This window comes from Onychostruthus taczanowskii, unplaced genomic scaffold, assembly GCF_017590055.1.
Source record: "Onychostruthus taczanowskii isolate IOZ18803 unplaced genomic scaffold, ASM1759005v1 scaffold215, whole genome shotgun sequence".
Lineage (NCBI taxonomy): Eukaryota > Metazoa > Chordata > Aves > Passeriformes > Passeridae > Onychostruthus > Onychostruthus taczanowskii.
Genome location: NW_024499407.1, coordinates 265,063 through 291,312, shown reverse-complemented (window position 1 = coordinate 291,312; position 26,250 = coordinate 265,063). Strand labels below are relative to the sequence as shown.

At 39.9% G+C, this 26,250-nt stretch overlaps 1 protein-coding gene across 1 annotated transcript; it reads left to right on the top strand.

Annotated features, from left to right (window-relative positions):
- The first annotated feature begins 1,354 nt into the window (after positions 1 to 1,354).
- On the top strand, positions 1,355 to 25,512 carry MELK (maternal embryonic leucine zipper kinase). Its single transcript, XM_041404571.1, has 14 exons — positions 1,355 to 1,381; positions 1,905 to 2,048; positions 3,553 to 3,621; positions 4,713 to 4,805; positions 5,870 to 5,968; positions 8,913 to 8,981; positions 9,524 to 9,622; positions 10,646 to 10,732; positions 12,083 to 12,211; positions 16,154 to 16,379; positions 19,048 to 19,141; positions 19,568 to 19,736; positions 24,147 to 24,250; positions 25,335 to 25,512. The coding sequence occupies exons 1-14, from the start codon at positions 1,370 to 1,372 to the stop codon at positions 25,510 to 25,512; spliced, it is 1,572 nt and encodes a 523-aa protein (XP_041260505.1). The 5' UTR covers positions 1,355 to 1,369.
- Positions 25,513 to 26,250: the final 738 nt, after the last annotated feature.

Sequence of the window (26,250 nt, the reverse complement as noted above, 5' to 3'; positions counted from 1 at the left end):
GCCGTGCCTTCCACGCCCGTTCCGGTTTGGCGGCGCGCGGAGATTGGCTTTTCGATCCCGGCGGCCGGAAGCGGGACATTTGAACGGTAACGGACTCTCTAGGCTGCTCCGCTGGGGGGTCTCTGCCTCGGGAAGGAGTAACACTCGGGACGGCTCCTGCCGGCAGCGCCCCAAGAAACGGGGTGGGACTCGAGGGTCTTCTGGCCGCTGCGATTTGGGATCGCGGCCCTCCCGCGCCTTTCTCCGGGGAGCCGTGACAGGTCTGTAGGAATAGCAGCCGCTCCGCCTTCCCCGGGGGCTGCTGCTGAGTTGGTTCCTGTGCCCGAAAGCATGCATGAGCGCAATCTGCGGTCTCCCCTTGTAGGTGCTGAGAAGAGCTGCCCGCGTCCTACGGGTCGCAGAATGGCCGGAGATGACTATGAGGAAATTCTCAAGTACTATGAATTACACGGAACAGTCGGCACAGGTGGGCTCAGTCTGTGAATGTAAATAAGTGTATGTGGTGTGTCCACTCATCTCGATGTTTGATAGATTAACTGTTATTTCAGAGCCCGTGGTTCACGTTTTCTCGGTGTATTTTGCGGGCCACAACTGTGGAAGTGTAACTGGAAGGTGTTGGCAGCAATTGGTTCTTCCTCTAGCAATGATGCTACATGCTGTGCATATGGTATTTGCTTCAGGGCGACTGAGATCAGGGTGAGAAATCTTGTCACCATGCAAAGTTTTATACATTTCTGTTTCAAATTCTAGGTGGGTTTGCAAAGGTAAAACTTGCACGACATCGTCTCACTGGTGAAAAAGTTGCAATAAAAATCATGGACAAGCTTGCTTTACAGGTAATCCAAAAGATACTTCAGAGGTGGTAATGTGCTGCTCCTATGGAGCTCTCAGGAGCACGGGTGCAACCTGTCACTGTCAGCTAGTGGTAGATGCTGTAAACTTGAAAGAATTTTAATGGCGCCACAAATCCTGTGCCCTCCTGTGAAGAGGGCAATATTCCCTGGCTGTAAAACTGAAGTAGTTACAGCTTTAAATATTAAGTAACTAAATAAACTACTGTAAGTCAAACGGAGTGCTGATGAGAACAGTAGCAATGTATATCTGCCTCTTTGGGTTTTACTGACCAGTGTGTGAAGAGAGCAGGTGAGCTGTGAGAGAGCTGGTGCTGGTTTGAGTTTGAGCAGTTCTGATGTGTGAGCTTACTTTGAGGTATAAGCTGTCAAACTCCTTGGCAATTTCATACCTTGCTGTTGTGATCTTTTAGGATGACTTGCCTCGTGTTAAATTAGAAATTGATGCCATGAAGGACTTGAGTCACCAGCACATTTGCCGGTTGTATCATGTGATTGAGACACCCAAGAAAATATTCATGGTTTTAGAGGTAAGGCATGGTGTTTCTGCTATGGCAAACATCTCTGGGTTTAGCCATAGCAGTAGATGGTAGTAGAGTCCAAATGAAACAATTCTTAGAAAATCATCTCAATGATGAGTGTGTCCAAGGTGCTGTAGTTTTAAAGTGAAGCTAATAATGTGTTCTGTCTCTTCATAAGAGCCACTTTTCACTGTTTGTAATAAACAAACTGACTAATTCCCACCTCACACTGCAAAAAACAGCACCAGCAGGATATGTGGGACCTGAGAAGTGCCACCGAGTTGTCACGTCTTGGGCAGTTTCTGTCACCTGTGCTGGTAGTGTGATATGGCTGTGGCAAGCATCAGGCAAGAGTTGGGCAATCTTGTTGGATCTGTTGCACACTGGCCTGGGGCATGCCTGGGTGCTGCTGGGATTAAGCAGAGGGAAGGAAAGAAGAGCGCCTTCCTGCTGTACAGTGCCCTTGTTCATGTTCACATTTCATGACTCTGTCCCAAATGTACTCTTTTTTATTTTTCCTGCTTTCATGCAGTACTGTCCTGGAGGAGAGCTGTTTGATTACATAATTTCTAAGGACCACCTTTCCGAGGAGGAAGCTCGCATATTTTTTCGGCAGATTGTTTCAGCAATTGCATATGTGCACAGTCAGGGATATGCCCACAGAGATCTCAAACCAGTAAGTCTGAACAGTAGTTGAATTTGCACAAATAATAATGAACACCCACTTTTATTTCTCTGAATGGAGCTGGTGTGAGTTGTCTTCTCTGTTCTCCTGTGCTTAGAGCTCTTTAGTTAGCATTTGCTGAAAGAGCATTATTTCTACTTATTGCTTTGTTCCTCAACTGAGCTGGATGTAGCTGTATCTGAGGAAGGAGCTTTCTCTGGAAGAGAAGCAGAATAATGCATTCCAGTTGAGAGTGGAGCAGACACAGATTTGATTTTGACTGGTTAGGCATTTTCCTATCCTCTTTATTCCAGCACATACCCAGGGAGAGTTAGGGTTCCTCTCTATTGTGCAAACTGTTCCGATATTCAAAGGAAAATGTGACTCCCACAGTGTAAACAAGTAAGGATGGAGAAGAGATGTGCCACAAAACTGATCCTGTGGCTTTGCTGTCGCCACAAGAATCAAGCATGTGCTTAGGGAATGGAAGCCTTGAGGCTATTTCTCCTAGAAGGGGTTAGAAGTTTGCATGTTCAGAGACACTGATAACTGAGAAAAGCAAATTCTTTGGGTACAACTCTTTTACTACACAGCTCATGAAATCCTTGTCTCCAAAGAGCTTCTCTGCAAGCAAAGCCTTCTGTGTCCCTCTTGGTAAGATTTGGATTGTAGCTGGAGACCTGATGGATTCATAGGATTGTGAGATAACTTGGTTGGGAATTGACTTCTAGTGGCTTCTGCTTTTATCTCCTGTTTAAAACAGTGTCAGATCAAACTTCTTCATCCAGGCACATCTTGGACCTCTCCCTAGGATAAGGCACCATAATGTTGCTGGGAAACCTGTTAGGCTCTTCACTTACTTTTTAATGAGAAAGGCATTTTCTTAATACCAGTCTGAATGTCTCCCGAGGCTTGTTGATTGTCATCCCACCTTGTGACCTCTGGAAGGGCCAGTACTGTCTCTATGCCCCCCTTGTAGGAACGAAAAGGCTGCCATGAGGTCTCCACTGGAGCTTTGTCACCTACAGGCTGAAAAACTCTCTCTCCCTCAGCCTCCTCATGGAAAAAGTGCTCCATCACCTTGGACAGGCTGGTTTCCATCCACAGACTTTACCTCAGTTTGCTGTCCTTCCCAGTGCTAGAGGGTGGGCAGAAACTGAATGTGCTGTTCTCACTGTGGTGAACAGAGGGCAAGTGGCTTCCCCCACTTTGCCAGCTCTGCTTCTTTTCACACCATCTGGGATATCACTGGCTGCATTTTCTGCCAGGACAGGCTGCTTCCTCACAGTTTTTGCTTTCTGTGTAGCAGCCCCCTAGGCCACTCTGAGCAGATAGGAGCTTGTATTCCTTATCTGGGATATAGGATATATTCATTAGCAACAGACCAAAATCTCCAGAGGACAGCTTCAAGTAAATTATGGCTGGTAATGGCAAGAAAAAATAAGGTGAAAGAAAGTGTGGTTTCTTGGATACCTGGCGTTATGTAAGAATTCATTACCCCTTTCTCTTTTACTAGGAAAATTTACTGATTGATGAGGAACATAACCTGAAGCTGATAGACTTTGGGCTCTGTGCAAAGCCAAAGGTAAGGGTGTCAGTTGCTATCATAGCAGAACTTAATCAGCTACAGTGTACACATAAAAGTTGGAGGTGTGACTTCAGGGTGCAGTGCAGAGCTTTGCCCTGAATTCGAACTGTTGGTATCATTGTCCCACTGCTAGTTGCTTAGTAGGGCCACACCAGTGTGAGAGTTTTTTTGCGCAGAATATCAGTTTTCCTCCTCTCGCACTTCATCTTTCATCCCAATATAAGGAACAGATTGCCTTGTGTGTAGAGTATCTACTCCCACAAAGGCTTGCACTGTAAAGCTAATGTTGGTGTCCATTTGCCCCCAGTAATTTTCAATGGAACATGTCATTTTCATAGGATTTATCATGTGTGGAGATTGTGGATCAAATCAAATAGATTCTCCTTACCTTTACAAAGCCTCTGGATCCACATGGTAGCACTAAGTTAACAAGTTTAAAGTTCATTTCTATGTTGCTGCTCTGTTTGTCATATTCACATATGAGATGGGTTCTGGGAAGAAGGAATTTCATGGAAAGAAGATCTTACTGATCTGAAGTCTGCAGATTGCTTTAGCTGAGTCAAGTTAAAGCACCTTGCAGGAAATTGGGAGTATTAGACCACTATCTTGGTGGTACAATGTCTTCTCACTCTGATCTACTTAAAACAAAGCCCAGGCTAAGGAATAACACATTTTTAATATGGAAGCATTTCAGTGGCTCTTCATGAAGTTATTGCCTTAAATATTGATACAAATATCCAACCAGCCTCATGCCCAGTAGCTCTTGGATTACTGATTCCCAAGTTCCATCTGGTTTTTTTTTCTGGTCACAAAGGGAAGTATTCCTATCACAGGAGGAGCTGCAGAAAAGGCTGCTGGGAGAACATGTGAAGGAGCAGCTTGGAGTCTTGAACGTTTATAGGAGTCTCCTGGTTTTGGACAGTTTTTGTTTGGTGAAGCCATATATTATACCAAAGGAAAATGTTAGGTGACTGTATATAGACAGCACTGGAAAATGGAGCCTCTGAGGCCTCTAATATGTTGCTGCTAGAAGACACTGTTTGTGCTACAGAGAATTCTTCTTTGTCATCAGTTTTGTCTTATTCTAGGGTGGCCTTGATTACCATCTGAACACCTGCTGTGGAAGCCTAGCTTATGCAGCACCAGAGCTGATTCAGGGCAAAGCATACATTGGCTCAGAGGTAGGTGATACAATTGTGGGTTAGGGTATTTTTTTTCCGTGTGCACCATGTATTTAAAGCTGGTGAGATTCAGGTATACTCCCCTGGTGTCTTTATTCTCTGTCATGTTACCTCAGTGGCGGTCAAAAGCTGTGTGACTGAGAGCAGTCACAGCCTGGAATAGCTCCTGACCACAGGTTCTGCACCTGGCTTCTTCATCTCTGACTAATCCTTCACTGTCCCCAGGTGTTGCTCTACAAAAAGTAACTGCCTTCTACCACATTATTCCAAGCAGCAATTTGTTCTGTTCATTTTCCAAGTCTTGTGGCAAATTTCGATGCGGTCTTAATATCTTGTGTACTTTGCCTTTGAAATCTTCTATGAAAACTTGCTCTTTTTACTGTGCAGTGTAGTAAAATTAAAGACAACAAGCATTTATTCAGCTTTGAATCCACATCTAGAATGTTGGGGTCTGCTACATGCCCTTGTCATTCCATTATAAATGCTGCAATTTCAATCTCCTCAAACTTCCTAACTGTCTGTGCTGTTGGATAGAGTCGGTCTTTTTTCCTTTACCTCCTTTGCACCACTGTCCCTGGCCTCTAAGTCTTGCTTTCTCTTAGTTTTTTACAAAGTCAGTGCTTCTCAGACCTCCTTTACCTTTATGACTGAAGTGGGAGTTGCAGTATGAGGCACATAGACCTTGTCATGTTTATACAGAAAAGAAACAGTGGGGCTTTAAATCTGAATGTTACTCTACTGACAGCTGTCATAATCATGAACACTTTTGAGTACAGAAGCCCTTTAGATGAATTTGATTTCCTTTTTGTCAGTGAATCCCTTGTAGGTTGAAGATAATGCAGCAATTTGGTGACCTAAGGAAAAGGATAATGGTTTTATTAGTGCTCTAGTTTCAATGAATTTAAAATTGTGTGCTTTCACTTGGACTATAAGAGTTCTGTCCAGAGTTAAGGAGCGTACTTTCCACAAGTTTCATGTGGGCTTTGCCAAAAGGAGACAATGTAATCAGTCTCTAAGCCATTTTAAACAGATGAGGTTTGTGAACTCTCACTTTTATGTTTTAGGCAGATATTTGGAGTATGGGAGTACTACTGTATGCTCTGCTGTGTGGCTTTCTCCCCTTTGATGATGATAATGTCATGGCTGTCTACAGGAAGATCATGGTAGGTATTGAAGATACTAGAATACATGAGGAACAGGAATCACGAAGCATTATGGGAAATTTTTACTTTCTGTTTTGAGCAAAAAAGGCTTAAAATTCTGCTGAATTTTGTTATGCTTTGCTTCTCTTTTGATCAGCATTTTGAGGATTTCTTTCTGTTTTCCCTCAGCCTGTGCAGTACTCTAGCTTGGTCCTATGATACAGTAGAAAAGTGAGTTTCAGGAAAAGTATTTTCTTGCTAGTGGCTGGACTTTTATATCTGAGTGTTTATCTATCTTCTCCCTAAAAATTACTAAAAATACTCTTCTTGAATGTCAGCCACTCTCATGTCTAGGAAAAGCAGGATTCTGCATCTGCTATTGTACTTTCCTCTTCCAAAAGGAGTTGAATAAATAGTAAATAGTATAATTAAGTTATTGATTCTTTCCCTGTAAACTCCTCTTGATGTGGCTAAACAGCTGTTGTTCCTCATCACACATGCATCTCTGTCAGCCACTTCTGAGCTGCCATAAAAATTTATGCTGATGAAGCTTGGTCTGAGGAGGATGATGAACAGTAGTGTAGAGTAATGGCTTTGTATTCCTCTACCTCATTCTCCTCTCACAGAGTCTGATATGTCTTTAAAAAGACACCAAAAAAACCCTCCTTGAGAGTATTCAAGGACCACTTTGGCAGAGGGCAACTGACACTGGTTTGCACAGAAAATATCTTCAGGGTGCATAACAGTCTGAGCTCTATGAAGCACTTGATTATTTCAACAGAGTGTGGATTTTTAATCTGAAATTGGAGTACACTTGAATACCTTGACAGAAGAAAGTACCTTGACTAGGAAGCTTAGTTTGAGTTATTGAAGAGAACTTTAAAATATTAAGAAAAGGAAAAACAAGCAAAGACTACCTAATCCAAAGAGATTGTGTAAAGGTGTTAATGTTCAGCTGAGATGCCAGTAAAATTACATGACTTCCCAATTCATATAGTCGTAGAATATCTTGATTTGGAAGAGAGCAAAAAGTCCAACTTCCTGCTCTTTGCAGGACTACCTAAACTAAACCTTGTGATTAGGAGTCTTGTCCAAATAATGCTAGCAAGCACTTAATTTCTCAGTGAAGTTGCTATGAAGTGTAAACAATGCGGTTGTTGAGCTGCTTTTCCCTCTCTGCTTGTGGTGTGAACTGTGTTGTCTACCCAGAAGGTCAGAGCACATTGAGAATGTGTCTACTTGTAAGCATGCTGCCATAGGATGACAAAACCCTTTTTGGTGCTCATTACACCAAGATGCAGAACCTGGTAAATGATCCAACTGCTTAAGGCATTCACTAAGCTGAGAACTCAGATGTGAAATGGAGATCTTAATTAAGAATATCAAAAATGATTCTGTGTAGTTACCATTGTTCAGCCTGGACAGGAACTATAAACTGAGTTGTTTGGAGCAACACAGTGTCTGCCAGTGGAATGTGTTGAAGTAAGCTGAAACTACAAATGAGGTTTTACAGCTTAGTCTGGGAGCATTCAAAAACTAGTCATGTCGCAGGTGTTTAAGACACATACTTGCTATTTCCACTCTGAATTTATTTTTAATTTTATTAATTTTATGTGGTTGTGAATTCAAATTGTTTCAAATGAGGACACCCACTATTGTTGAATTGGTTTCACACATTTTAAATTCTGAAATTTATTGTAATTTCATCTCGAACCTGTTGCTCCAAGTCAAATCTGCTGCTTGAATTTAATTAAAATGATATGCCTTACATGCAGTGTTAATTCCCTGGACTGTTCTCTTCATTTGTGAAGCAGTGGCTTGACTTTTTGACTGAAAAATTAAGCTATGGTATAACTACTGTAAAAAATTAATTACATCTGGTATGACCTTATGTGCCTGGCAGATATCATAACCTATTTACCATCCAGTATTGCCCACAGTAAGAGATGAGAATCGCTCTTTGTTATGTTGTGTTCTGTGGCATTATACTAAAGCCAAAATGTAGACTACCTGTGTTACATAGTTTCATAGTAAAGCTGTGTTGTAAAACAACCTATAGAACTATTCGTAAATAACTTACTTGTAGTGTCTGTAAAGATGTAACTTAAAGTCTTTCATCTGTACTGTCAACGCAATACATGCTGTACTTAGAAATGTGGCTGCATATAATACCAACAGTTTTGTCATTAAGGTATTTGTCTGTAGAAAGAAAACTGCCATTACAAAATGATAGTTATGTTACTTGACAATGACTTTGTACTGATTTTTATTTTTATCTCAGTTTTCATTCAGAAATAAATGATTCTTGGTGGTGAATTTGGTTTGGTTTCCAGCTACTGTTAGACCTCACCTCTGGGAGTTGTTTTTATTCCAATTTTCTTCTAAACAAAAAATAAAGTAAAACAACTGTAATTAATAACTGTAAATCTTTTTTATCTTGAAAAAAATCTCACTTGCTAGATCTGTAACCTTTCTCCTGTCTGCTATATGAGATTGAAAGTTTAGCATTAGATGTAACTTATTCAAAAAAGAATATCCTAATACTGAGGATAGTGTAATTTTACTGTCTGAAAAGTAGTGATTTCAGGGAATCTTCACATTGCTAAGTGCTAATATCATAATCCAGTATGTTTGCACTTCTGGAACTTCAGTACTAGGCTGACAGGATGAACCAAGGCGATGGAGAAAGGAGCAGGTTAGCTGCAAAAGTGGGCAGAAATGCGCACTCCATTTCATCCACAGAGTGGATGAAAACTGCAGCTGGTGATCCAAACATGGTATTTTCCTTACTAATAGTGCTGGGTTTTAGTACTGCCATGACATTTATGCAAGTAATTCTTTAAATTAAGTTCACATCTTCCTGCTGTTCTTTTTTTACAAAGCACACATATCACTATTGTCCAAATAATTTAGTAGTTCCTTTTGAGGCTCAGTGTTAGTTCTAAATTCTCTTCTTTTTTTGCAGAGAGGAAAATACAGTACTCCAAACTGGCTCTCTCCTAGCAGTACACAGCTCCTTGACCAAATGCTGCAGGTAAAGGTTATTGTTTCTGTTCAATAGATGTATAAAGTACTGTTTAATTGGTTCAAAACATTACATCAATGAGATATTTAAAAAAACATGATGTGTTTAAATAAGAAGTTTAATTCTTACAATTTTTTGAAGAAAAGATTACCATTGCCTTCAGCAAAAAAATCTTTGGGAAAAATGTTTGATTTCAAAAATAATTAGTAAAGTATACATGATTTAACAAAGTCTTCAAACAGCATGCATTTGGTTCTTCATCATGTGCTATAAAAGCAAGAGTTGTTTTGTGGCCCAAACATATGTTTGGGCTACACCTAAGGAATTTAGCCGATGCTGCATATCCCTGAGAGATCTATTGTAGCTGTAGGTTCCATAACTGCTCTTCACAGCTAAGATCTTTGAGTGTGAGCTTCCTTTTGTGAAGCTCTGAAAAAGTATTGGTTTCTGGTTTTGTTGCTAACCACCCTAGCGTTCTGTGTGGAAGATCAATTGTTTCTTCACTTTTTCTCCACAATTTAAGTATCACTTTGATTTTTATGGCATACCAGGTCAACCCAAAGAAGCGGATTACAGTCCAACATCTATTAAATCACCCTTGGCTCATGCAAGGTTTTTCTGATGCTGTTCAGTGGCAAAGTAAATACCCAGTAAGTACTTTGGTCAGATAGATACTAAAGTATTTCACATAATATTTGCTGGCTAACTACCATCCTTGTAGTGCATGGTATGAAATTGTTTGTTACAAGATGAACTTCGAGATGATTGTGGTTCTTTTCTGATTGTTTTAGCTGTCAAAATGTTGTTACTTGGTCTTGATTTCTCTTGAGAAGAAATTTCAAATATGTTTTCCTTATATTCTGCAGCTGAATATGCGGAATAACTGAATTCTCATAAAAAAGTGAAGTACCTCTACATATAAATGAGCAGCTCCTTCCCTAGGCTGATTCATCAGTACTTTCTTTAATGTGTAAAACACAAATATTTTGAAAGTCTTGCTAGATGTGGTTATGGTTCATCTTGTATGTAATTCTCAATGAAAATTGGAATTTTCAAAAATTCCAATGAAATTAAATGAAATTAAAACTTTTTCAATTTTTAATTGGAAAAGTAAAATTTCATTGAAAGAATATTCATCCTGTCTTTCTGTCACTTGTTTTATTTATGTGAGAGATGAAGACAGTATGGAGAGGGGAAAAACCAAAATAATCTGGCTGTCAGCCAAACGTGCTGCAAAGTTCCTGCATGTTGACAGCCAATGCTTCCCATTGCCACTAGATGCCACTGTTACCCTAGATAAAGACAGTTTGACTGTGCTCACACCATCAGTGCAACCTGACTGTGGTAGAGATGGGCATAGCTTGTAGCTTTGGATAATTATAGGCAGATGAAAGGGTACCTTCCATTCTAGTAAAAACCTTACCAGCTTTTGGGTGGCTTATTTGAATTTATAAACCCTCACCTGTGAGGATTAAGGCTGTGAAGTTGTTTAAGTTGTATGACTTTTTCAGTCTGTTTCCTACAATGTTTAGCTGTGATGCTAAACATTTGAAATACAAGGTGTAAAATTATCTATTGACTATTGACTCAGCCCACTGGGTTTCACAACAGTGTCACTGGATTATGGGGTAAATTGAAAACCTCACATATCAATATCCATTGTGTTGTTGCAGCTGGGAGATCTTGATGAGGACTGTGTAACAGAGCTTTCTGTCTTTCATGAGCAGAGCAGGGAGACTATATTGCAATTAATAAAAGAGGTAAGAAGTTTGTCAGTAATTTACCGTGATTAAATAGAGTAATAGAGTACATAAATGTACTGTGTTATTAGACCAATACTTACATATTCCGAAGTATGACATTTTACATGTATTTCAGATTTAAGGAGGCCCTGCAGAACTCTAGAATCTGGCTGTAGCTTGTAACTACAAGCTACTGGTTTGGAAGTTCAATTTTATTTATTTCTTTTACTCCTTTAATTGTGATCTTCATGTTTTCTAACTCTTACTGTTTCCTAAATCGTACCACTATGGTAAAATCTTTTGAATCTCTGAAACTCAGAAGAGACTTGTAGAAATTTATAATTTAACAACAGATACCATTTGCTGGGTTAACTCTTTGCTTTGAAATTGTTCAATAAAGAGTAGGAAAAAAAAATCAACAACACCCAGGCAGTCTACAAAATACAGGGGCTTTTTGTGTTGCTATTCACAGATTTTTACAAATAGTGAGTATGTTTAGTCATTTTTGATGACAAATGACAAAAGTTTAACTGAATACTTCTGGAAGAATTGTGCAAATGTTAGCAGTAACATTGCAGGCTGTTAAAAAGACTTAAAGCATAGTGTGAACTCCAGCTTTTACCTGAATCTGAAAATTCTATATTAAAACTGAATTTTCTGCTTCTTTGTACTTCTTAGCAGTGACAATAATTTTGGGTTTTTGAAAACACTTGGGTTTTCCACATAACGGTAGCAGAAACAGACTTTTAAAATGTGTGTGATGCTTATAACAGACTTGTGGAGTTAATTCTCTTTGTTCTTTAGTTATAGCAAATAATCAGAATAACCTGTTTACAGAGGGGAAATAAGATCCAAATAAGTTTGTGATATTTGCATAGTCCTTTCCTGGAAGACTTCTAATCCCTTATAAGTTATTCAAACTAAGTACACTATGCTGCAAACCCGTCAAAAGTGGTGTCTGTGTTCCTCACACACAGAGTTGCTGAAAATCATGCAAAGAGTTGGCAGTTAGGAAAGAATGGACAGGAGCTACTTCCAAAAAATTTATACTCTTGTTGAAGTATTGGATAAACCGAATTACTACGTTTGCATTTCCTTCAGTAGATAGATCTTCACTCCAGCATTTCCATGCTACTGCGTGAACTACAAACTAACTTGCAAAGAACAACCAACATAGTGCCTTTTTCTTGATTTCAGGCATGTAATGCAAGTCACTTAAAGTCTGAAATTACAGTTATGTGTAATTAAGGTTGCATATCAGGTAGAAAAACTTGTAGATACATAGAAATACTCAGAATACTTGTACTTGCAATGTTTCCAATGAGATTTAAATACTTTTTCTTTCTTTCTTTCTCCATGACCCCACAGTGGAAATACGACCACATGTCAGCAACATACCTCTTGCTTCTATCCAAGAAGGCTCGTGGCAAGCGTGTTCGTTTAAGGTTTCCATGTCTAACAGAGCATGCCAGTACCGTGATGTCGACAGTCCTTGAGGTAAACCTGAGTTCTGCAGGACAGCATCTTGCTTAAAATCCAGGTCTGCATTGACAAAGCTCTGCCTGGAGAGACATTCTGGTGCTCTAAACATCAGGAAGAGAGCATAAGCCTGAGTTTAGCTCTGGTTAGAGCATGGTGGTAATAACACCACAGTGGTTTTTATCCTTGTAGAGCTGTTCTGGTTTGAAAGCAAAACCAGTGAAATACTCCAAGTCAGAAATACAATTTATTAGGAAAAGGGAAAAAAAACAAACAAACAAACCAAAATACATGCAATAATACAAAAGAAAAACCACTGACAGAGTCAGAATACAACCTGACACGCTGTTGGTCAGGGTGTTGGTAGCAGTCCAGTTGGATTGGTGCCTGCAGTCCTTCTAGAGTGCCAGATGTAGTTCTGTTGGAGCAGTGATACTGTAGAAGGGTGTAGTCTTCTTCTGAAGACCCAGTGGAAAAGGCGGCCTTTCTTCTGGGATTCCAGTGGAAAGACTGCTTGTTGTGTCCCAAAACCCCAGATTATATCCAGAAGGGGATCCTTATCTCCTCTCCCCTGGGTGGAGCATCTCGGGAAGCGCTGTTATCATTCTATTAGTCATGCGGTGGGTCCATTCAACAGAAAATGGCTCCTGCAGGGAGTTGTCTCTGAGTCATGCGGAAAGGTGTTGTTGGGCCCATTAACAGGAGATAAGGAAAAAACAATGCCCTTCCTGATTTCAACAGCTCTTGAGAATGGGAATAGATTACATCTGTATATTGTAACCTAGGACAACAGCCCATTCACTTGACTTGGACTTGGTGATGTTTGAGGGTCACTTCCATCTCAGAATATTCTGTGAAGTACACAGTCAGCCAGAGTCTTGGGCATTAAAGAGTTCAGTCTCATTAACATGATTTAGCAAGCTAAGCTGCTTCTCTGGATTGGCTTTACTAGAATAGCCATCTGTGAGGATTTGATGCATCAAGTGTCGCACAGAATCCCTCCTTGTTAATGAGCTCAAGTCCCCTCTTTTGTGGCCTGGATGATTCCAGATCTTGTTCTGTGATGACTAACTGCACTCTGTTTGTCTTTTTTTTTTTTTTCCTACCTTGAGGGTTGCATTTGGTAAGGAAAATCTTTTGCTACCTCATGATACGTCACCTGGGCGGCGTTCTCTGAGATGACATAGGCACTATGGGGGCTGGTGATCAAATCAGAGGTAGTCTTCCCTTTCTCATCTGTTTCCCTTGAGAACATAATCCTAGACAGGAAGCTGTTTACTTTGAGTAAAGTAAAGGTGTTGCTGCTGTTTTTCTGATGATTGGGATTCTGAAGTAGTTTTGTATATCTTAGGGAAATTTCTATTCCTCTAGTTTGGTTGTGATAGGGCCTTTCAGAGGGTGCCTAGAGTTGCTAAACTCCTTGTAATGTTGTATATAATACACAAATATATGTGACATTCAGCGATAATAGTCTATTTGACAAATTCCAAAGCATTCAGTGGAGTTCCAGACTTGTATAAGTTGTTTCCCCTTGAGACAAAACATCTGTGACATGGTCTAAGTATGCTGCTTTCTGTGTTAGTGGCAAGCACTCAGAATAAATACTTTGATTTATTCTGTGTATCTGATTCAGTTGCATGTAAATCATTTCAGTTCATCCATACAGCTCTTTTGCTATGAGAATTCTTGGACTACTAGAGCTGCATAACAGATCATGAATTGCAAGTTTTCCTGAATATGCATAATATGATTTCTGTGATCGTGGTGGGTTAGCCTTCTACACTCTGATGATTAAGGTGGAGGTTTGCTAGGTTCAGTTGTGGTGAACTGTTAAGCTACTTCATCTCTAGTAATGTTCAAGGTAAATTGGCAAATGCTACCAATTAACATATGCATTATGCCTTCCCAGATGATGCTGAAATTCATGTCTACACAATGCAGCAATCCGTTAGTCCTCCTGCAGTGCTCAGAACACGTTTAACTTGCCTACATGTAACTCCTGGGTGAACATCAACTGAATTTGCTAAAACACTCAGCTAGCAAAGCTCTCTAGCTGGACCTGATCTAATGTGAAGACAACCAAGCAAACAGAACATTTTACTTGGCCATTTCTGAATTTTGTGGCACAAGCTTGTATGTAATACTGCTTGACTTTGACTTCAAGCAGTTTAATGTAGAAGCATATTGCAAAATAGTCACCGTGCCATGAATTACATCTAGAACACAGCAGCCAAGGTATCCTAATCACGCATTCATGTTTAACGGAATGTGCTTTCAACTACAGTATCAGCTTCTTGTAGTTAGCAAACCTCTGGTCAGGGCTTTTGAGTAAGGCATCATATAAGCTCTAGAGTTTATCCAGTAGTAATGAGAGATCTGCTCATTGTGATATCCTTGATCATGGGGCCACAGAAACTTACCTACCAGCAGAACATAGGTTACTAAAATATCATCCATTCCAGCTTTTTATAATGGTGTACATTTCATCCAAAGACTGACAATTTAAAATGACTGTGTACAGTTTCGCTGTAATGGTATGAAGTCCTTGGGAAGAGCTTCCTGTAAGTAACAAAAAGATGTTAGAGAGTAAGGATGGTTTGATGTATACCTGCTTGTATGTGATGTGAACCATGAAGGTTAGCAACCTTGGCTTGAGTTACAAATCCCTTGATTTAATAACTGACAGCTTTTGGGGAGGGCAGAGCTAGCCATCAGATGAGGGTTTCCAAATGCTAGTTCCAATTAGTATTGTGGATTCAGTAGTCATATGTTTTAGATATATGTGTTACCTTTACCCAGCCCCCTTTTAAACATTACTCTATTCTTCTCTTGGACTCTTTCCAAATTATTACTAGGAGTTTTGATAAAAAGAGGTTGTGGTCCAAGCCTTGAATTCAAAGGTGGCTATTTCTGTGAGTGGCTTCTCTTCAAGACACCAGTCAAGAAAGATGATTTGGCAATGATGCTCTGAGAATAGTTTCACATTTGCTTTTCATACAAATGACAAATCTACAACAACATTAAAGTTATATTATAAAACCTAGGTTGCCAGCATGAGAACTTTCATTATGAGGAACTGATTTAGACTTTAATGGCACTCTTTTCTGATGAAATCTTACTTTTAAGTGTGCAGTAGAATCTCAACTGAATATTTCTTTCCAGTCTGAAAAAACTGTGATGTGTGAAGATATGCCAGAGTGCAGTGAAGTGTCATGGGCATTTGTATTTATGGAATTTACAGATACAGCTTCACTGTTTGAAGAATCTCCATTAGAAAAATTTGGTATAAATACTCATGGAATGAAGCAGGTGTTTGATACAGTGTTCTTAATCCAAAAGATCTTATTTTCATTCTACATAAAAATTACTGGATATGTAAATATTTGGTAGACCCTAGCCTAGTGGAGTTACAAATGGAGTAAAGGAGTGTTTTAAATATATAGGTGAACATACATTGTGCCTTTCTCTAGCTGTAGGTAATTTGACTAAAACTTTAGCTTTGATCATCTAGAAAATTAGTAAATAAGGATATTAAAACCAACTGGAAAAAAATAATATGCAACAAACAAGGTCTCAGACCTAGGTTACGGTTGGACAAGTCTCTGAAGAAGTGCAGCCTCTCTATATTGGACGGGAAAATCAAATGAAGCAATTAAAATTTTACAATTAAGCCAAATGGAAATTCCTAGCTGTGCTTAGGTGAGCTGGTGAGGAATAGCCTTAAATGTGCAATCTAAAGAATTTAGAAGAGTTGGTAAAGAAGCGGCAAATTACTTGCAAACCTTATGAGCAAGTTGTAGAGGGAATCAGAAGTATTGAAGAGTTTTTAAGCACTGCTCTATAGTTAAGCATTGTATGATATTTTTAACCTGCTTCAGAATTTCTGTGTCTGTAATGTTCCTGAATGTGATCAGAATACAGCAAAGAATGGCTTTTTTCTTTTTGTTACATCTCTTGTAGCATTCAAGGCCTGATGCCCAACTGGAGGATACAGAATTCACACTGTCAACTCCAGTGACAAGAAAAGTGGCATCAAAGAAGCATAAAAACAAAGAGAATGTTGAGACAGTGTCAGCTTTAAGAAACGAAACGCCCTTTGCGCTTCCTGCTCCTAAGACTCCTCTTGCAAAGAGTCAGATTGAGACACAAGTAGAAGCCGTTCCCTTTCGGGCACCTGCTTTCAAAGGTATGTAGAATGTAACTAATGAAAGCTTAGAACATATATGTTGCTTGGGAATCACTGAAACTAAGATATATGCACAATATTTCTTCATCCAATACATCTATTTCTGGGACACTTAAATTTTTTTGCCCATTGCACCACCCAGTTTGTTCTAGTACATCTGGTAGGGTGCTGCAAGAGTCTTAACCATCCATCAGGGCATGTTGTATTGCTGCTTGTTGTGGCGAACTCTCCGTGTGTGGAGACACAAGGCTTGACTCCATTTCAGAAGGCTGATTTATTATGTTAAATATTATATTAAAATGCTACATTAAGACTATACTAACGAACAGAGAGATCAGAAGGCTACAACAAGAATAGAACAGAATAGAATAGAATAACAAAATCCTATGATTCCTCACAGCCTTGGCACAGGTGGCTGTAATTGGTCATCAATGGAAAACAATCCACATGGACCAATCACAGATGCACCTGTTGCATTCCACAGCAGCAGATAGTAATTGTTTACATTTCTCTCCTGAGGCTCCTCAGCTTCTCAGGAGAGGAAAAATCCCAGCAAAGGATTTTTCATAATATCATGGCTACAGCTGCTCACAATTATCATGTGTGAGCCCGTTTTGGTATACCCTAAGATGGAGCCAAGCACTCCATTGTTGTTAAAGCTTGCACCTGGTTCCACTTTTCCATGAAGATTGAGATTGAAGTTTCCTCAGCACTGTTTTTCCTTTGTTATTACCTAGAATGAAAATAAAAACACCTGCACCCAGTGCTTCCCAGAGAAGTTTAATGTTGCTTGATAGTCAGGTAAAAACTGCCTTATTTTGTAGGAGTGGTGATGCTCCATGTGGGCTGTTGAGGACTCTCCGCGTGTTGAGACACGAGGCTTGACTCCATTTCAGAAGGCTGATTTATTATGTTAAATATTATATTAAAATACTACATTGAGACTATACTAAAGAACAGAGAGATCAGAAGGCTACAACAAGAATAGAACAGCATAGCATAACAAAATCCTGTGACTGCTCACAGCCTTGGCACAGGTGGCTGTGATTGGTCATCAATGGAAAACAATCCACATGGACCAATCATGGATGCACCTGTTGCATTCCACAGCAGCAGATAGTAATTGTTTACATTTCTCTCCTGAGGCTCCTCAGCTTCTCAGGAGAGGAAAAATCCCAGCAAAGGATTTTTCATAATATCATGGCTACAGCTGCTCACAATTATCATGTGTGAGCCCCTTTTGGTATACCCTAAGATGGAGCCAAGCACTCCATTGTTGTTAAAGCTTGCACCTGGTTCCACTTTTCCATGAAGATTGAAGTTTCCTCAACACTGTTTTTCCTTTGTTATTACCTGGAATGAAAATAAAAACATACTTTTAAAAATTAAAGTATACTGCTTTAATTGCTGGTTCTACGAGAAATCTAGCTTTTGGATTTCTTGTGGTTGCATATCAGCATTTTCACAGGGGCAGTCCAGTATAGCAGTGAAAATGCTTCTGTGAACAACCTGCATGTGTTGCAGCTATGCATTAGACCACAGAAATCTGTACAAAATATGTCAGCTTTTCTGAGTTACCAGAACTTTCTGTCATCAGTATATCTAGTCATGTACATATCCCATATGTTCATTACCATTTCATTCAATGATTACTACTAAAGTTTTGGTGTTGATACTGTAAATGCTAACTCACCTTCAAATGCCAAAGGCTCCTTGCAATAGGAGACTCATTTCAGTTGCTAAGGAGCATTGGTTCAGGAATAGTAAGTCTTTGCAGGCTGATTTGAGGAATAAGGAATTTTGAACATACTGCTATGAGACTATGTACTTTAATGAGATCATTTATAAAGAATAGCAATACAAAAACTAGTTTATGAGTTTGCCTTAAGATTGTACATAACTTATAAGTCTGACATCTGTGTATGTCTAAAAACAAAAGAGATACTATCCAAATTGGGAAATGTAGGAACACTTCTAGCTCATTTATTTATTGATATTTCTGAGGATTAAACAAAGAAAGCTAATTCTTTGCTGTGTTGAAAGATCTTTAATTCAGGAAATAGAGAAGTGGAAGAATCCACTGGAAATTTTGAGGTTGTTTGTCTGGAGGCAGGTGCAAATCTGTAGAGAGCTGAAACTTTGAACATTGAAGCTGGGTTTAATTGTGACAACTTCTTTGCTGACTGTTTCACTTGGTGTTTTCTCCTGCGCATTTAAAACCATGGTCTGTAGACAGTGACTTTTTAGACCATTGTGTGGCATGTAAATTGTATATTAAACATGATATATAAATTTACACCCTTCATATAAGGCAAACAGATCACTGAAGAACACAACTAGTAAATGCAGTGGATTGCTCCATATTTATTCACGGACCAGCAGCAGAGCAAGAAAGCAATTCTAAGTCCTCAAATTTCTAATATTGAACTGCAATGGTTACTCCTAAGGTTTGACTTGTATTTTCCCTGAGGAAATCAGTCACAGTTTTAATTTGTAGAGTAGAGGTAGTATTAAAAACATATTTTATAATTCCCAAAATATAGACCTGAGATAGAAAAGGGGGTCTGGTGTTAGAACTAAGTTATTAATAATGAGAAATCATCAGTGAAGAAAAGAAAATCATTTTACACAAAGACTTACCTAGTTTGGCTTGGACATTTTCTTTCAGAGAGCCAGTACACTGCAGTCACCCCAATTAAAAAACCTGCTAACCCAACAAATGCAGATGAATTGTCAGCAGCTGAGATTCTTCCTGAAGGAAGGTAAGTGTTGTGTACATTCCTGATTTAGAGCAGGACTACCTTAACCCATGTGCTGCCTGGGAAGCCCTGTTACAACAGCAAGCTGTTGTTCCTATTCTTTTGGTAAAAACCTTTCTAAAACCTCTTTTTACAGTCACTAGAAAATAATGAAGGTAGAAAAAAGTTTGAAAACTATGTAACTCAATATCATCTATTTTTCATAATGTAGGTGCCTTCTTATTCCAGGTCCCCCAAAGGACTGCAATTTCTAGATACATCTCTGGGTTTAAACTTCAACAGACTTTCAAACAGAAACTCCTGTAATACATTGCACTTGATTTCATTTTCTTTGTTCTGTCATGTCTGCTAATATTTTAATGACATCTTTGAAATAATAGTTTTTTAACACTGAGGGGAAAATAACTGATTAATTTGTTGATCTAACAGGTGTCAGTCACTGGAATTAGATCTCAACCTTGCACATGTGGATAGCAGCCAAAAGAAGAGAAAAGCCAAAATATTTGGAAGTCTTGAAAGAGGCCTAGATAAAGTGATCACAATGCTTACACCAAGCAAGAAGAAACGATGCACTAGAGACTGTCCGAGGAAACTTAAGGTATGGTTGCTGTAAAGGTCTTACATAAAGGAGGTATTATTATAATATTAAGTAATTATATCAGCTATGTATTGTTATCTTACAGTAATTATGACTGAAAACATCCAGTAGCTTCAGAAACAGTTTTGTGAAAGCTTCTGTGACCTGTCTTGCCTGAATTCTACAGTAAAGTGTTCTTACAGTATTGCTGATAATGAGACAGTGCCCCAGTTACCACATTCAGTTATCTGTTAGTCTGGGTTCAGGTAACTGATCCAGGGAGGAGTTTGTTGCTTATAGCCCATCTAAGCCAAATATGAAGGAAGCAGCATGGTTTGAAAGGAGCCCTGCTGACCAGTTTTTAGTCGTGTTATTTGTATAGACATCGCTCACTAAAAGCCTTTTCTTATTCTACTAGAGAAAAGGTACAAAGTGTGCACAGGTTAATGGCCTGTGCACAGGTGGGTGAATAAGAAGAGACAGTTAACAGGCTGTGCTGAACTGAGGGGCTGAAATGGACATAGTTGTGGCTTCAGAACCATCCACCTACAATGGATACCACTGAGCAGGAGACACTTTGAGTCCTTGTGACCCACAAAAACAGTGCTCCAATTCCACTTCCACATGCCAACATTCAGACTGAATCCACATGTGGAGCTTTAAAGGTTTTAGATGTCCACAGGCAAGGTTACCATAAAAAGAAACATTGAGTACTTGCAGTGGGAGACTCTCTATTAATGGGCACAGAGACACCCATCTGCTGGCCTGATAAAGAGTGACAAGAAGTTTGCTGCCTACCAGATGCTAGGATCCATGATGATGCTGAGAGGGTACCCCAACTTCTCAAGAGCATGGACAGCTATCTGCTACTAGCTTATCATGTGGGTAGCAAAAGATGCTGCAAGCCAAGCAACAGACAGGATCAAGGAAGACTATTAATACCTGGTGAGGCAGGTAAAAACTGGTGCCCAAGTCATCTTCTCATAGTGAGAGAAAAGGGGACAGCCAGAAGCAAATGCATAGTGCAGATCAACATCTGGCTTCATGGCTGGTGCCATTGAGAAGGTTTTGCCTTTTATAACAATGGGTTGTACTTCAATGATTGTAGCCTGTTAAGCAGAGATGGAATGCATCCAGCTGTCTAAAGCAGGCAAGAGAATCTTTGGCAGCCCCCTGGCCAATTTGGAGAGACAGACTTCAGACTGAAGGACTCAGGAGTGGGGTTCAAAATGGTGATGCTTTTGCCATTACTTCCTTTTTTGTTAGGTCATTGGTGATTAGGTCATGCCAACCAGTGCAGTGACACATGTTTCTTGGCTGCCTCTCAAGATGAGGATCAAAGAGCAAACCACGCTGAGAGTGTGCATTGCTGTTGTGATTGCTCTTACACCCATTCTGTGCAACCCAATTGCTCGATAACCTCTATGAAATGCCTAGACACAAACATGTACAGCATGGGGAATAAACAAGTACAAAAAAATCTATGTGTGGTCACAGGGCCATAATCTCAGTGAACATGGTGGAAGAGGTGGAATAGCTTTTGGGGCTGAAATGTTACCAGGGATGGCCAAGTCAGTGTGATGAGGAAGTGGAGTTGCTCATTATGTTAGAGACCAACTGTTAACATATTGAGCTCTACCCAGGGTCAGGTGAATGAGGTGAGAATTTAAGGGAAAGGTTAAAATAGGTGACACTGTTGCAGGTGTTTACTACAATTCACCTGATCAGAGGGAGAAAGTTGATGAGCCTTGCTGTGGATAGACGGAAGTAGCCTCATGATTACAGGCCCTGGTTCTCATGGGGGACTTCAGCCACTTTAAGATTTCTTGGAGGTACAACACAGCACAGCATACACAGTCCAGGAACTTCCTGCAGATTATTGAAGATAACTTTTTGATGCAAGTGGTGGAAGAGCCAACAAGGAAAGGTGTGTTGCTTTACCTTATACTAACAAAATAGGAGGGACTGAGTGAAGATGTAAAGGCTCTAGTGACCTTAACTGTAGTGACCATGAGATAATGGGTCATGGGATCTATGTGGTGGAAGCAGAGTGGTAATACGTCTAGAAACCTAAACTTCTAGAGAGTTAACTTCAACTTCTTCAAAGATCTACTTAGAGGAATCCCATATGATGGGGCTTCAGAAGCGAAGGGAGTCCAAGAGAGCAGATCAGCAGCACTTCTTCCAAGCTCAAATTCAGTATATCCCTGTGATAAAGAAGTTAGGCACAGGGAGTAGGAGATCTGCATGAATGAGCAGAGAGCTTCTAGAGAACCTCAAATGGAAGAAAGAAATGTATGATATAGAGAAAAAGGGACAAGCCATGTAGGAATACTAGGAATGTTGTCAGAATATGCAGGAATGAAACTAGGAAAGTTAAGGCCCACTTGGAATTGAGCCTGGCAAATGATATCAATGAAAACAAGAATGTATTCTATAAGTACATCATCAGCAAAAGTAAGATAAGGGAAAACACAGGAATGCTGTTGAACTAGATGGGTGTTCTGGTAATGAAAGATACAGAAGAGAGAAGGCAGATTTACTGAATGCCTTCTTTGCCTCAGTCTTTAAGCTGGGCATCTGGCTGATCCACTTTGGGGCTGTGATGTCATTCAAGTGGGAACCTGATAGGCTGTAAAGTTGGGCAGAGAGAAACCTAAGGTGGTCCAACAAGGACAACTACAGGTCCTGCACCAGGGGAGGAACAACCCCAAGTACCAGAACAGATTGTGAGTAACAATCACAAGAGACCGGCTCTGTGGAGAAGGACCTGGGGGTGCTGGTGGATGGCAAGCTGACCATGAGCTGACAGTGTCCTGGGGACCAGGAGGGCCTCTGGGATCCTGGAATGCATCAGGAAGAGTATGGCCAACAGGTCAAGGAGGGGATCCTGCCCCTCTGCCCTGCCCAGCTGAGCCAACATCTGGAAGGCTGTGTTCAGTTCTGGGCTCCAGGTTAAAGAAAGACAAGGAGTTGCTGTAGAGGGTCCAGCGGACGCCATAAAGATGATTCAGAGGCTGGAGCATCTCTTATGAAGAGAGACTGGGAGCTGAGCCTGCTTAGTCTAAAGAAGAGAAGGCTGAGAGGGGATCTCATCAATCCATATAAATACCTGAAAGGGGTGTCAAAGGATGGTGCTAGACTCTCTTCAATGATGCCCAGTGATAGGCTGAGGAGCAGTGGCCATAAAATAACCTCACATTCAACCTCAACATGAGAAAGAGCTTCTTTACATTGAGGGTGGCAGTGCACAGAAACAAGCTGCCCAGGGTGGTCATGGGATCTCCCTCTCTGGAGACATTCCAAGCCCACCTGGATATATTCCTTTGAAACCTGCTGTAAGGGACCCTGACTTGTCAAGGGGATTGGATTGCATGATCTCCAGAGGTCCATTCCAACCCTAGTGATTCTGTATACATCATTCAAATGCAACTTATATACTTCAGAAGCTATACAAGAAAAAAATTGTACTTGAATCTTTAGGCAACATGTTTGGAAAACATAATAACCATGAAAGAGGACAGGTTGTTTATCAAGGCATAAGCAGTTGTGTAGAAGCCAATGACGTGCCCCTTCAACTGACTGGCTGCTGGAATACCTACTACACACTGAGAACTGTCTGTCAATCATGCATGTTCAGGACAAGATGTTGGGCTACGAACCTGACCAGCTGATCAGACAGGAGTCTAGACTGTGCAAATAATCCAGGAAGATGAGCAACTGGAAGCTAGATATTCTTTCTCTAAATGCCTTTAGTCTCCTGCCTCAGTTTCTCTTGTCTATAGTCTATGCAAAATTCCTGAGGCATGTCTGGAGACACTGCGCTGCAGTATGGCAAGACAGTGTTACAGCAGTTATGTCAGAGAGTTGCATACCTTTAAATCCAAATAAGGACCACAGGAAGCACTCTTCTACTGACTTTGCATCCTCAATCTATGTTAATTTTTCAAGCTTTTTTTCAGTCTTGTCTTCCCTTGGCTGCTTCTGCGACTTCAGAAGCCAGATATAGGACATGTTGGTATGTTACCATTGTCATACTCTTCCTCCCAATATGTCTGAGCATCTGCTACTTGTTCAAGAGGGGATTTAGTGCACAAGATTGTTAAATTAAATACTAGATGTGATTAAAACCGCCTATAACAGGAAATTTAAAAGTAGTAAGTAACCTCTTTTCTTTACACATGAAAAGTTGCCTGGTGCATTTCCTGCTCCTTGTCATCAGAAGCACTCTGTCTCAGCTTTCGGCCATTTCCCAGCTCTGGACCATACAGCAGGATGATAGTTTTGGGATGTTGAAGCATTTGTCACCATGGTTAGCTGTTCTGAAACTTAGTGAAAACTTTTTGCAATGTCCTCAGTTTTAGGAGAGAGATTTTTATTTTTTTATTCATTGTTTTAACAAGCTGATGTTACTTTTAATGTTACTTTTAGGCACACTGTAACATTACCACCACTCATCTGCTGAATCCAGATGAACTGTTGAATGAAATAATCATTGTTCTTTCTAAGAAGCATGTGGAATATGTTCAGAAGGGGTAAGTGTAAAATATGATTAGTTCAACTTGTATTTGCCTAAATGGTTGCTAGTCCATTCCTTAAAAAGCTTTGAACTTGGTTTCTTGACCCTATTGTAAAATAAGCTTTATAGAAAGTGTACAAAGCACTAAACAAATGTATGCAATAAAACATGCCCAAACAGTGCAAAACTATGTTCTGTGTTCTAGCAGAGCTCTTTCACCAAAAGGTATAAACCAATAGTAGCAGGGTAACGCTTACGAAAAAATCACATCAGCATCTCATGTGAAATTTTAAATACCAAAAGTTGTTTTAGATACAGTCACATGAACAAATGGGACAGTTTTGGAAAATAGTGTGGATGCCTTTTAACTCTCATTCTTGGCAGTTAAAAGACATTAGCCTTTTAGGCAAGAGGTCAGTCTGTTTTAAAAGGTGTGCAGAAGCCACACAGCTTTTTATGGATTATTTGAATTTGTACTGTTTACTAGTTACGCTAAGCTACTGATTGGTTAGATTGGTTCTTACTTTTGATCAAACTGAAAGACTATTTCCTGAGTTCCCAATGTGTGAAATAACCATTGTGGTCACTGTTCAATATGCATTTTCTCAAATTCTTGAGTATTTCAATGTTGGGTATTGGTAGAACATCAGAGTATACATCAACCTCTGATGCATTTCCAAACTCATAATATAAAAGGATACTGGATTGCACAGCAGCACCTGCTTCCATTGTAATCATTCAAACTCTGCATTCAGTTTTTTCTATTTTCACACTGGCTGAGCTACAGCCAACAGAGAGGAGAGTGATCTTGTCTAGGAAAAACATGGGAACTTTCCATCGTTCCCACTCTGAGGAGAAGGGGCTTTGGCTAGCAGGGGCTCTTGTGGCAGTGTAGGACATTGATGCTGCATATTGGTCCTAGGGCATAATAATAAATATGGTTCCCTGAAACCACAGTATTTACAAAGCTCACTAAATTGTGGACTGTTTCACAATATTCTGAAGAGCAATGGGGTATTTTATTTAAAGTGCTTCCATTGATTTAAAATAGCATTGCAAAACAAATATGAAATGTTTCTGTTTTCCCTTCTGTTTTACAGTTATACCCTGAAATGTCAAACACGGTCAGATTTTGGTAAAGTAACTATGGAGTTTGAGTTAGAAGTATGTCAGCTCACTAAGCCTGAAGCAGTGGGTATCCGGCGACAACGGCTTAAAGGTGATGCCTGGGTCTACAAGAGGCTGATAGAAGACATCTTATCTAGCTGCCAAGTGTGAGTGGCAGAGTCTTTTATCACAATGTTTTAGAAAGTCCTTTTCAGACAATAATTCTTTATCACCGTCACATCTATATGTGAAAACTCTGTCGTCTTGGGTTTTTAACCATCCTTCCTTGTACATATTCCTTCTGTATGCTTCCTTTAATATTAGACTTTAATAAATATTCTGCAACTGCAACTTTTCTGAAGCAAAATTCTGTAAGCCATTCCCTTGCTTACATACTTTTCACATATCCCGGTTTAAAAAGTGCTGGTTTTATGTGCTGAAGCTTATTGTGGGATGTCTTCAGTTATCAAGTGCATGGTGCACAGTAATAGTCATTTGCATAATTCTCTTCCTGTCTCTGCTTAAGTAGGATTTATTGAGATCATTAACTAAGTCACAGCTGTGGTTCCCAGAGTTACACTATATGCTCAGTCTTGTACAAAATAGGCCGGGCTTCAGTAAATGTGAAGTCAAGAGTGCTAGGATTTAAACTGATCCCATATAAAGCATTGTGCTATCTTGTTATGAAGCCTCAGTGATGCTTAACAAGCCTGTGCACTTTGTCATGCTCTTGTGTTAACATGATGATAGGAGGATCTCTGAAGAACACCACCACCTTTGAACTGTTCTGAATAGAGAAGGCATTTGTCAGCCAACTGTCTACAAGGAATTCAGTACACCTTTAAGAGAACTTAAGCACCAGAAATAAAACTAGAAATATGCGGAACAAAACAAGAACATCTAAGAGTT